Consider the following 13,449-nt stretch of genomic DNA (forward strand, 5'->3'; position numbering starts at 1 on the left):
TAGAGGGGCCTGTGGTGGTGCATTTTGGACTTTCTGGCATCCTGAGCAACTCTTGGTCAGGTCCTCGATTTGTTTATCGATTCCCGGCCACCACACATAAGCCCTGGCTAGGCTTTTCATTTTTACCCCTCCCAGATGACCCTCATGAAGCTCATTGAGCACTCTATCCCTTAACTTGGGTGGAATTACCATTCGGGATCCACACATCAAGGTCCCCTGGCACACTGACAGCTGTTCTCTCCATGTCGAGAATGCTGGCAACAGTGAGTCGACATGTGCTGGCCATCCCTTCACCGTCAAATCATATACCCGAGACAGTGTCGGGTCATTTCGGGTTTCCTTTTCGATACAAGCGTTAGTTACCGGTAGGTATTCAACTATAGTCGAATGGAATATTTCGACAGGATCCACTGCTGGTGCTTCCTCCGCAGCAGGCAGTGGCAGGCGTGATAGCCCATCAGCATTTCCATGCTGTTTCGTGCCCTTATATTCAATCTCATAGTGGTGCGCCCCTAGAAAAAGTGACCATCTGTGTAGTCGTTGCGCAGTCATCACCGGAACGCCCTTCTTCGGATTAAAAATGGAGACAAGAGGCTGGTGATCAGTCAGCAAGGTGAACTTCTGCCCGTGCAGATAGTGATTTAACTTTTTCACTCCCCACACTAGGCTGAGGGACTCCCGGTCAATCTGGGTGTAGTTACGCTCGGCTGAGGTTAGTGATCGTGACGCAAAGGCTATTGGCCTCTCTGAGCCGTCCAAGAATTTGTGCGACAGCACTGCTCCAATGCCGTAGGGTGACGCATCACATGCCAACCGAATTGGTAATGCTGGGTTGTAATGTGCCAATACCTCTTTCGATGTGATTAGTGTTTTGCTCTTCTGGAAAGCTCATCTACATTCGTCACTCCACTTCCATGGCACCCCAATTTGCAGTAGGGTTTTCAGTGGGTGTAGTATTGTAGACAAATTTGGCAAGAACTTATGGTAGTAGTTTACCAGCCCGAGGAACGACCTCAGTTGTGACACATTTTCCAGTGCTGGAGCCTTGACTACTGCCTCAATCTTCTCTGGGGACTTATGTAACCCCTCTTTATCGATAACGTGGCCACAATACGAGATCTGTTTTCTAAAAAACTTGCATTTGGGACGGTTAGCTCGGAGCCCATATTCCTGCAATCTAGTGAGCACCTGCTCCAGGTTGGCAAGGTGATCACTGTCATTTTCGCCCGTGACCAGGATGTCGTCCAAATAACACTGAGTCCCTGGGATCCCTTGCAGGACTTGTTCCATTGCCCTCTGCCAAATAGGCGGAGCTGATGCTACCCCGAATACCAGCTGGTTGTATTGGTAGAGACCTTTATGGGTGTTGATTGTGAGGTATTTTTTTGATGCTTCTTCTACCTCCATTTGCAGATACGCCTGGGCCAGATCAATCTTAGTGAAGCGTTTCCCTCCAGATAGCGAGGCGAAAATATCTTCAATCTGCGGAAGTGGATATTGTACGGTGTGAAGGACCGGGTTCACTGTTACCTTAAAGTCCCCACAGATGCGAACCTTCCTTGGTTCCCAGGCGTGCTGCTCAACGACTTTTTCATCACAGGGATGATGGGTGTAGCCCACTCGCTCCAGTCTACCTTGGACAGTACACCTGAACGTTCCAGACTCTCCAGCTCTGCTTCGACGGCTGGGCGGATTGCATAAGGTACCGGTCTGGCCTTAAAAAATTTTGGGCTTGCGTTTTCTTCAATTTTAATCATCGCTGTCATGCCTTTTAGTGTTCCGAGTCCTTGCTGAAACACTTCTTTCGCATCAGTTAGGATCTTTGACAGTCGCCCAGGTGTGACGTCGTCATCCTTTTTGTCAGCCACAGTCAGTGCCTGTATGGAATGCCAATCCAGTTGTATTTTCCGGATCCATTCACGTCCCAGTAATGGTGGTCCTCCATCTTGTAATACATGCAGGTCTAGTTTTGGTGTTTCCTTATCGTTATATATAACGGTCACACTTATTTTTCCTATGGGGTAGACTTTTTGCCCCGTGTACGTCTTCAAAATAATTTTTGTGTCTCTCAAGGGTATGTGTGAGAATAGCTGCTCGTAGTCCCATCGGTTTATGACTGTTAGGGCTGATCCTGTGTCCAATTCCATCTTTACCTGGACTCCTGCTATCTTGAGAGTGACCCAAATGGTTCGGTGATCCTCCGTTGTGATCACATTATGTAGTTTCAGACAACTCAGTTCCCTGCTTTCGGAGTCGTTATCACTCTTTTGTTCGTCTGAACTATTCTCCGTCATCTTATGTACCTTCTTGTACTTTTCTTTGGTAGGTTTCTTATTGCTGTTTTCTTTCCCGACCTGCAGACTCGTGCTATGTGTCCTACTTTTCCACACTGTCTGCACACTTTGTCTTTGAACCAGCAATCATTCTGGTCGTGTGTTGTTCTGCCGCAGCGATAGCACTTCTCTGTTCCATATGACATTTCGTTTGTGCCATATTCTTGCGGTCTCTGTTGTATCTCTGCAGCGCCCCGTGCTGCTGCTTCATATGATACCGCAATGCTGAAAGCCTTTTTCAGCGTAAGGTCCTTTTCAGACAAAAGCCGTTTCTGGGTTCCTTCACTTTGAAGCCCACACACAAACTTATCCCTTAAGGTATCTGCCAGTCCCGCTCCAAACTGGCAATGTTTCGATAATTTGTGTAGTTCTGTTAAATTATCAGCATTGCTTTCATCCTTATGCTTGTTCCGTTTGTGAAACTTGAATCTTTCTGCTATCAGCAGCGGTGTGGGGTTTAAATGTTCCTGTAGTATCGTTACTATGTCTTCAAAACTCTTTTCCATTGGCTTCGTTGGGGTTACTAGATTTCGTAATAAACCATACGTCTTTGCACCCATTAAATTTAACAATACCGACGCTTTCTTGTCATCTGACACCTCATTTGCCTTGCAGTATACCTCTATTCATTCGACATATGTAGTCCAATCTTCGACTTCATTGTCAAATGCGGTGATACTGCCACTCTTCGGCATTTTGGGTGTAGTTTAAAAAGGCGTCTCCCAATGGCTTAAAATGGTGTCTCCTGTGCTTTCCTTCCTCCCCCGTTGCTGCCAACGCCACTCCCGCCGGTTCTCGTGGCAATGGCGGCACCCTGTAGGTTTCGCGTGCTTCTCCTGCGCTGCTGCCAACGCTGCTCTCGGCGGTCCTCGTGGCAATGGCGGTGCCTCGCAGGTTTCTGTGCGTCTCTCTCTCCCTCTCTTCGACGCTGCTCGGCCCCTGAACACCGGCTGCGCCCTGTGCGCTCTGCCCTCTCTCTCTCTCCCCCGTTGACGCTGCTCGGCCCTTTGCTGTGCCGCTCGGTCGGGCTCTAGCCCGCCGCTGTCCGGGAAGGGTCTGCGCACTACCTGTTGCCAGCCCGTTTCGCTGGACCACCTCGACTGGAAAGCCAAGCCTGGCTTTCGACAGCCTCCCCCGCAATTCTCGAGTCTCTGCTGGATGACTGGGCGGTTGCCCGTGGTCGATGCCCGAGCCTCTGGCCTTGACCTCCAATCCACTGATCTCCAGGAACGAATCCCCGGGAGGTGATGCAGAGTTGCAGGTAGGTTCAAACTTGCCTTGTCGCCAATGTTGTGTCTGTGTATAATAAGACACAGACTGCAGGAGAAATGGTACAACAGGTGTTTACTCAACGTGGCTCACAGTGGAACTGATCTGTACAGATTACTACTCAGTGCTATATACAGGTGTGGTCACTGCCGGTACTGCAGTATACATGAGCTGTAAAAGATAGTTCTCCCCTTAAAGGTATATACATTACATTTGCTATCTTCAGCACTTACACTGTTTTTACATCGTTATTGCACTAAAAAAATAAAAGAAACTCATGTTAAGAGTATTATGCTGCTTATGCATCATTAATGCACTAGGCGTGAGTTTCCTTGATCTTTTTGGCAGCTTTGACGATCCACCCGCCAAAGCCCCATGATGTTGATTTGCATCGGAGCGCTACTCAGCTGGTGATGCTGTACCCGTGAATTTCCTGCTTTTACGCTGCTACTGAAATCTACACTCATATAAAACAGATGCAGTTCCTCCCCAAGTCCCCAGTTTCAGGTGGAAATAAGGAGTTTTGGAGCATTGAAGAGTCCCCAAACTTTGCTTGCTGATTTCAAGCTTCATAAACATTTTCTCAACCCTTTAGTTTTTACAGTTTTTTTTCACCAAGACTTGCACTTGACCCACCCCCACGTCCACGTCCTACCGTATTACAGTATCGCCCCACACACACACATTCTCAGAACCACTCTGGAGAAGGTATGACATTCCCCATGGGCATACCTTTCTATGCCATCTTTAGGGAGGAGGAGAAACAGCAGCACGTGGATTATAAAGTAGCATGGCAGAAGACACCAGCCCACCAAGCACTACCCTCCACAGCATGTTTAATGGCAGCAGAGATCCTTCGAGGACCTACCGTAGTATATGGAGATTGTGTAGGGTGAAGAAGTTTTACTTGTTTTAATAATAGTTACCTGATACTCCTTAAGCTGAACCTGCGACAATCGATCAGTTGAGATGCGCCACGGGAAGGTTAGATTTTGCAATTTCCATGAGCTTGGTTTAAGAATATCAAATAATCTTGCTCTAAGTCCATGGTCTGCCATTTTTTCAGCCTTACAGGTACAGCTGTCGAGACCAAAGACTATCAATTCCTCAGAGCAACAGATAACACATGCAATGGGAATGAAGGGGAAAATCAGTTGTCCAAGTTTGCTATATTTTCAAGATCCAACCAACGTCACTCGGCAGTTAGCATTCCATTCTAGAATATGGTTTTAAATTCAAAACAACTATTTATATAGAAAAAAATCTGTTGCTAGGATGCAAGCTCTTGTGATGTCACTTTTTTTTTCTTTGTTTTTTTTTCAGCCTTAATCCTTTTTGCAAAGATCACATGAGGCTAGAAAGGGCATTGGTGCTGCAGCCAAAACATTTTTAATCAATGCTCTGGAGCCAGTTAGTTTAGAAGACATACTGGACAAGGAAACATTACTGCTTTCATGCAATATTTTAGAAATTAATGTTTCTTTTGCTTTATATTGACCACAGTATTCAGTGATATTTAAAATTATGATGTCATGCAGTCAAGTGGCACAATTCTTCTGATGATGTAAATCGCTGCATATATTAGTGATTTTATTTTGATCACATGACCTCATCTATCTCTGTCCTATGATAGGCTGATGACTACATCACATAGCATATTGTACTGTACCAGAGGGTGTAATTGCAGTGCAACCACATCACATCATGTAGATTCTATGACCAATAAATTATTCTATGATTTACAAAAAGGATTTTGGAAGCAAGTGTATGAAATATGAAAAATATTTTCTCGAGTGGACTGCTTTTGCATTCTATAACTGATGTAGCTACGCTGGAATTAGGATTATCTCAACACCACAAACCAAGCACTGCTCTACTTCCTTATTGCTATGTTAATGCTGGTCTGAATGAGGACTTTATCTGATGGCTTTCCCATCAGATAAAGTCAAAAAAGAAGATCCAGGATCAGAAGAGGCCATTTTAGGTAAGTTTTGTTACTTTCTATGTTGGACCAGGAGGAGTAGGAGTAGCAATGCAAGAGGCTGGCAGCTTGGCGACCAGGGCTATCCCCAGCATACCTGGCTCATGACACCTCTCAGAACCCACACTCGCTGGCTGAACTGCACTACGACCAGATCTGCAGGTCAACTTGAGCCGTTATTGGACATACCCTTGGAATGCTTAGGTAACAATTCCACTGCCTGGACAGGTCCGGTGGTTTCCTCCAATACAGCTGAGGGAGAGAGTCCCGGATGATAGTGGTTTGTGGGATGCTGCATAATTTTGCACTGCAACGGGGTCAACACATGGAGCCACCATTGGATGAGGACATTCAACCAAATGGTAAAGGCAATACAGACGACATGAGGAAAGGGTTCCAACATCAGTTTGTAGCCAGAGCACTTCGGCAGCACCTTCAGCTGAACAATCCCACCCCCAACCCAAATTAACAGTCCCGTCCAACGTCTCACCGCCCAAAGACCAAAATTGATATACAAGTCACCTGACAGTGCAGGGTCAACAGCTAGTATAGAAACATTCTGCACACAAAAATATCAAAATGGTTTGTCATTTTACTACTTTACATAAATGCCTAATTGTCACCCAGGTCTGAGCCACTATTGCATCTCTTAAGTGTCTTCTTTCCTACTCTAGTTCTCCTATGAGGTGTTTGAGGTAGAAGGCTGGTCTCAGATGAGGAGCTCTTGAGATGTTAGTGGTCAGTGACCTGAAGGAGCTCAGGCTTGAGAGGGCCTGGCTGCAGACTGCAGCATCTCGACGACTGTCGGGGCAGTTGGCTTCTTGGCACTAGGGCATTGGTTAAGGTGGTGGTGAGTGTGCGGATGTGCTGTCATCCTGAGAAAGGACAACATACAGGTATTCCACTCCTGTTGTACCACTGCCCCTGCTGTGAGGCTGCAGCTCAGCACTCCCACTGATTTGCATGAGAGCAGACTGTAGGAGATCCGTAACGCGAGTGAAGCCGCTATCTATTTAGTCCATCAGCCTGTCCAAGGCAGAGGATATGGTGGAGCCCAGATCCTGCACGGCATCTGTATGAGCATCTCTGAGAGGTTCTACTACTGCTGCCGTAGTCTCCTGAAAGGAGGATCCAGATGCAATGCCCATTGAGGTGATCACACATTCCATGCTTGACTGCAGAGTGTTGTTGCCATGCATCAGAATCGCACATGGGTTGGTAGTGGACTACTCCACAATCTCCAATGTGATGGGGTAGCTCACAGGCAGGCAATTTGAGCAAGTACTGCTGCACATAAAGCATTTTTCATTTAAAGGCTTTGCCCCTAAAGTCTGCACCTCCATCCTCTTCAGCAGATCTCGGACCTGAGCCTTCCTTCTGGCAAACCGTTTCTTGAATATATTCAAGGCAGAGATTGACAGACATTTGAATTACAAGGGAGTCAAGGGGTATGGGGAGAGAGCAGGAAAGTGGTGTTGAGCCCAAGATTGGATCAGCCATGATCTTACTGAATGGCGGAGCAGGCTCGAGGGGCTGATTGGCCTACTCCTGCTCCTGTTTCTTATCTTCTTATGTTCTTATGTTTCCATTGTACCCGCGCTTGCTCACTAGTCCTAAATGAATCACTCTGTGCAGACCCCTCTAGGTCACTTTATAGACATCTCTGTGCTGGTACTTGGGAAGGTCAGAGCGAGTGATGGTGCATCAGTAGGAGATTGGCTTCCCCCTCTCCATCTATGCGGCTGCAGGCCCAAGTCATCGAAAGGACCTAGAGAAAGGGCAAGAGGGACAAGGGTCAGCGGTAGCAGATGCACCACCAGGTTGCCACACTGTGTGTGATTGTTTGAGGAAAGAGCAAAGGAAAGTGAAATGTGCAAACACCCTGCTGCGCCTCCAGCCTCACCCGTCTCCAATTCTTTTTTTAATTAATTCTCGGGATGTGGGCGTTGCTGGTTAGTTGCCCTGATACAACTGAGTGGCTTGCTAGGCTACTTCAGAGGGCGGTTAAGAGTCCTCAGAACACAGGAAACTGTGACAGATTTTATCTTCCAGAATTTCTGCAGCTTTTTTAAAGTTATATACTACATTACATCTAGCAAGTGTTACTTTTTAGGTAGGGTGCAGCAGATTAATTGCACCATTACTTTTCTTTTGGTTTCTAATATATCTCCATCAAACACAGAAGCTTGCATTTGTAAATTTCACATTTTGTATAAATTTGGAAAATTACATAATTCTTGCGATTACAGCTTAAGGCCAAACATAATAAACCCTGCTCTGCAATGACATGGCCTCTTGGCTAAGGACAGGCTTAGAAAGCTTCCAAGAATACAGCACCGCACTTGGACATGAGTGTAGAGACCTTGGCCTAGAAATTCAGTGCCCTTAGCACCGATTTTGCGGCGCTAGAGGGCCTAGCGCTGCAATTGGCGCCGGTTCCTAAATTGCCTGGGGCCCTTCCGCGGCGGTAGACCGGTAGCGCTGCGCCGGCACCGATGACGTCATCGGTGTGCGCAGCGTCCCGGTTGCCGTGGTAACCCGGCCCCAAGCCGAAATTCAGTTGCGGCCGCCTCGCCAGTGGCAGCCGCAACTAAGACTCCAGCAAACGAGTGTTGCCGGAGTCTGCGCCGGCGCTTTAAGGAGGCGCGGCGGCCGGCCGCTTTCCCGCCGGCCGCCTGCCCGCAGCTCCCTCCCCGGACTTCTCCCCCCCCCGCCCCCCCGGAACAGATGCAAGCCCGGCACTTGTCCGAGGTGCCGGGCTCATTTTTGAAGAGATTTGCGCGGGCCGCGGCCGGGTGCAGGCAGCTCCTCCTTAACGGAAGGAGGAGGCCTGCACTTCCCGAGCCTGCCGCACCGCAGCGGGCGCCGCAGCGCCGGAATAGCGCCGCAATGCGGCGCGTTGCGCCAGTTTTCAGGCGCTAAAACCCTTCAGTAGCGCCGGCAGCCGTTTGGGCGCGGCGCTACTGAATTTTTGGCGCGCGCAAAGGGACTTAGCGCCGGCGCTAACTTCCGGCGCTAAAGCCCTGGCGCAGCGCAAACTCAATTTCTAGGCCATTGAGTTATACAGCACAGAAAGAGGCCCTTCGGCCCATCGTGTCTGCGCCGTCCATCAATCCCTGTCCAGTCTAATCCCATTTTCCAGCATTTGGTCCATAGCCTTGTATGCAGTGGCATTTCAAGTGCTCATCCAAATGCTTCTTGAATGTTGTGAGGGTTCCTGCCTCTACCATCCTTTCAGGCAGTGAGTTCCAGATTCCAACCACCCTCTGGGTGAAAAAGTTCCTCCTCAAATCCCCTCTAAATCTCCTGCCCCTTACCCTGAATCTATGCCCCCTTGTTATTGACCCCCCTACTAAGGGGAAAAGTTCCTCTTTATCTACCCTATCTATGCCCCTCATCATTTTGTACACCTCAATCAGGTCCCCCCTCAGCCTTCTTTGCTCCAAGGAAAACAACCCCAGCCTGTTTAGTCTTTCTTCATAGCTGAGGCGCTCCATCCCAGGTAACATCCTGATGAATCTTCTCTGCACCCTCTCCAAAGCAATCACATCCTTCCTATAGTGAGGCGACCAGAACTGCACACAGTACTCCAGCTGTGGCCTCACCAGCGTTTTGTACAGCTCCATCATAACCTCCCTGCTCTTATATTCTATGCCTCGGCTAATGAAGGCAAGTATCCCATATGCCTTTTTAACCACCTTATCTACCTGTTCCGCTGCCTTCAGGGATCTATGTACATGTACACCAAGGTCCCTCTGACCCTCTGTACTTCCTAGGGTCCTACCACTCATTGTGTATTCCCTTGCCTTATTTGTCCGTCCAAAATGCATCACCTCGCACTTTTCAGGGTTAAATTCCATTTGCCACTTTTCCGCCCATCTGACCAACCCGTTTATATCGTCCTGTAGCCTGAGGCTACCCTCCTCGCAATTTACCACCCCACCAATTTTCGTGTCATCCGCGAACTTACTGATCATACCTTTTACATTCTCATCCAAATCATTTATGTAGATCACAAACAGCAAGGGACCCAGCACCGATCCCTGAGGTACCCCACTGGACACAGGCTTCCAGTCACAAAAGCAACCTTCGACCATCACCCTCTGCCTCCTGCCACTCAGCCAGTTTAGGATCCAACGCGCCAAGGCACCCTGGATCCCATGGGCTCTTACCTTCTTGACCAGTCTCCTATGCGGGACTTTGTCAAAAGCTTTGCTGAAGTCCATGTAAACCACATCCACAGCATTTCCCTCATCCACACACCTAGTCACCCCCTCGAAAAATTCAATCAGATTTGTCAGACATGATTTACCCTTGACAAAGCCATGCTGACTATCCCCGATTAATCCTTGCCTCTCCAAGTGGAGACTAATTTTGTCCCTCAGAATTTTTTCCAATAATTTCCCTACCACAGATGTTAGGCTCACTGGCCTGTAATTCCCTGGTTTATCCCTGCTACCCTTCTTGTATAATGGTACTACGTTAGCTGTTCTCCAGTCCTCTGGTACATCCCCTGTGGCCAGAGAGGTTCTGAAAATTTGTGTCAGAGCCCCTGCAATCTCCTCCTTTGCCTCATACAACAGCCTGGGATACATCTCATCCGGGCCTGGGGATTTATCCACTTTTTAGCCTGCTAAAACCGCTAGTACCTCCTCCCTCTCGATGCTAATATGTTCAAGTATGTCACAGTCCCCTTGCCCGATTTCTATGTCTACATCGTCTTTCTCCATAGTGAACACAGATGCAAAAAATTCATTTAAAACCCCGCCTACATCATCTGGCTCTACACACAGATTGCCACTTTGGTCCCTAATGGGCCCTACCCTTTCCCTGGTTATCCTCTTGCCCTTAATATACTTAGAAAATATCTTAGGATTTTCCTTTATTTTGCTCGCCAGTGTTATTTCATGGCCCCTCCTCGCCCTCCTAATTTCTTTTTTAAGTATGCCCCTGCACTTTTTATACTCCTCTAGGGCTTCCTCCATCTTTAGTCTTTTGTAACTGCCAAAAGCCCCCCTTTTTTGCCTAATGCATTTTTGTATATCCCTTGTCATCCAAGGTTCCCTTTGCTTGTTGGTCCCACCCTTGACCTTTACAGGAACATGTTGGCGTTGTACTCTCTCTATTTCCCTTCTGAAAGTCTCCCACTGTTTTGATGTGGATTTTCCTATAAGTAGCTGCTCCCAGTCCACTTTGGCCAGATCCTGCCTTATCATATTTAAAATCGGCCTTTCCCCAATTTAGAACCCTTATTTCCGGGCCGCCTTTGTCTTTTTCCATGACCACCTTAAATCTCACCGAATTATGGTCACTGTCGCCAAAGTGCTCTCCTACTGACACTTCCACCACTTGCCCGGCTACATTCCCTAGAATTAGGTCCAGTACCGCCCCCTCTCTTGTAGGACTTTCTACATGTTGGCTCAAAAAGCTCTCCTGGATGCACTTTAAGAATTCTGCACCCTCTAAGCCTTTCACACTCTGACTATCCCAATTAATATTGGGGAAGTTGAAATCCCCCACTATTATTACTCTATTATTTTCGCACTTCTCTGAGATTTGCCTACATATCTGTTCCTCTATCTCCCCCTGACTGTTTGGGGGCCTATAGTACACTCCCAGCAAAGTGCTTGCCCCCTTTTTGTTTTTAAGTTCTACCCATATGGCCTCATTAGAGGAACCCGCTAATATATCATCCCTCCTTACAGCAGTAATTGACTCCTTAATTAATATTGCAATACCCCCTCCCCTTTTACACCCCCCTCTGTCTTGCCTGAAGATTCTATACCCCGGAATATTGAGCTGCCAGTCCTGACCCTCCCTCAACCATGTCTCCGTGATAGCAATAATATCGTACTCCCATGTGTTCAACAACAACTTCAGTTCATCCACCTTGTTTGCAAGACTCCTTGCATTAAAATAAATGCCTTCCAGCCTTGACATATTCCCTTTTGCCTTCACATATTTGCTCTGCCTTCCCAGCTGACTTGTTTTTTCCTCCGTATTTGGCTGTAAATCACCCCCTACTATAGCTCCACTCTGTATCCCATCCCCCTGCCAAGTTAGTTTAAACCCCCCCCAGCAGTGCTAGCAAACCTCCCCGCAAGGATATTGGTCCCCCTCTGGTTCAGGTGTAAACCGTCCGACTTGTACAAGTCCCACCTTTCCCAGAAGCAGACCCAGTGATCCAGGAAACTAAAGCCCTCCCTCCTGCACCATCCCTTTAGCCACGCATTCATCTGTTCTATCTTCCTATTCCTATACTCACTAGCACGTGGCACTGGGAGTAATCCAGAGATTACAACCTTTGAGGTCCTGCTCTTTAATCTTCCACCTAGCTCCCTAAATTCTTGCTGCAGGACCTCATCCCTCTTTTTACCTATGTCGTTGGTACCAATGTGGACCACGACCCCTGGCTGTTCACCCTCCCCCTCCAGAATGCCCTGCAGCCGCTCAGTGACATCCTTGACCCTGGCACCAGGGAGGCAACAAACCATCCTGGAGTCACGTCTACGGCCACAGAAACGCCTATCTGTTCCCCTTACTATAGAATCCTCTACCACTATTGCTCTCCCATTCTTTTTCCTCCCTTCCTGGGCAGCAGGAGCACCCCCAGTGCCAGGAAGTTGGCTGCTGCTGCCTTCCCCTGGTGAGTCATCCCCCTCAACAGTATCCAAATCGGTATACCTGTTTGAGAGGGGAATGGTCACAGGGGTCTCCTGCACTACCTGCCTGCTTCTATTGCTCCGCCTGGTGGTCACCCATTTCCTTTCTTCCTGTGCAGCCCTTACCTGTGGTGTGACCAACTCACTAAACGTGTTATCCACGTCCCTCTCAGCATCGTGAATGCTCCACAACCCATCCACCCACAGCTCCAGCGCCTCAATGCGGTCTGCTAATAGCTGCAGCTGGATGCATTTCCAGCACACGTGGTCATCAGGGGCACCGGCAGTGTCCCTGAATTCCCACATAGAGCAAGAGGAGCATAACACGAGGCTGGGCTCTCCTGGCATGACTTACCCTTTAATTAATTTAAATTAATTCACTCTCACCAATTAAAGATATCTCTAAGGCGCTTGTATAGTTTACCAACAGTCCCTGCTACACCAGAAAAGACCCTAGTAACTATAAACTACAGAGTTAAAGTTTAAAAAAGAGAAATACTCACCAACCAATCACTTACCTGCTCCCTGGTGACGTCACACTCTGATTACTTTTTACCTCTCTCCCCGCTGCTGAGTTGGTGTGCCTCGCTGCTTGCGCCGGTTTTTATGCTGGGCTCCGCCTCACCTCGCTCCCTGGTCTGAACTGGTCGGGCCTCGCTGCTTGCGCCGGTTTTTATGCCGGGCTCCGCCTCACCTCGCTCCCTGGTCCGAACTGGTCGGGCCTCGCTGCTTGCGCCGGTTTTTATGCCGGGCTCCGCCTCACCTCGCTCCCTGGTCTGAACTGATCGGGCCTCGCTGCTTGCGCCGGTTTTTATGCCGGGCTCCGCCTCACCTCGCTCCCTGGTCCGAACTGGTCGGGCCTCGCTGCTTGCGCTGGTTTTTATGCCGGGCTCCGCCTCACCTCGCTCCCTGGTCCGAACTGGTCGGGCCTCGCTGCTTGCGCCGGTTTTTATGCCGGGCTCCGCCTCACCTCGCTCCCTGGTCCGAACTGGTCGGGCCTCGCTGCTTGCGCCGGTTTTTATGCCGGGCTCCGCCTCACCTCGCTCCCTGGTCCGAACTGGTCGGGCCTCGCTGCTTGCGCCGGTTTTTATGCCGGGCTCCGCCTCACCTCGCTCCCTGGTCCGAACCGGTCGGGCCTCACTGCTTGCGCCGGTTTTTATGCCGGGCTCCGCCTCACCTCGCTCCCTGGTCCGAACTGGTCGGG

At 48.9% G+C, this 13,449-nt stretch overlaps 1 protein-coding gene across 1 annotated transcript in view; it reads right to left on the reverse strand.

Moving 5' to 3' along the window:
* LOC147124476 (calcium and integrin-binding protein 1-like) overlaps positions 1 to 6,993 on the reverse strand; it is a 160,042-nt gene extending 153,049 nt beyond the window's left edge. Inside the window, exon 1 of the mRNA XM_085987673.1 lies at positions 4,529 to 6,993. Coding sequence (XP_085843799.1) covers positions 4,529 to 4,660 — 132 coding nt within the window. The 5' untranslated portion in view covers positions 4,661 to 6,993. The remainder of the gene's footprint in view (positions 1 to 4,528) is intronic.
* Positions 6,994 to 13,449: the final 6,456 nt, after the last annotated feature.

The sequence above is a fragment of the Somniosus microcephalus genome, chromosome 1, assembly GCF_052327205.1.
Source record: "Somniosus microcephalus isolate GS21.2 chromosome 1, FLI_Smic_1.0, whole genome shotgun sequence".
In the NCBI taxonomy this organism is placed as follows: domain Eukaryota; kingdom Metazoa; phylum Chordata; class Chondrichthyes; order Squaliformes; family Somniosidae; genus Somniosus; species Somniosus microcephalus.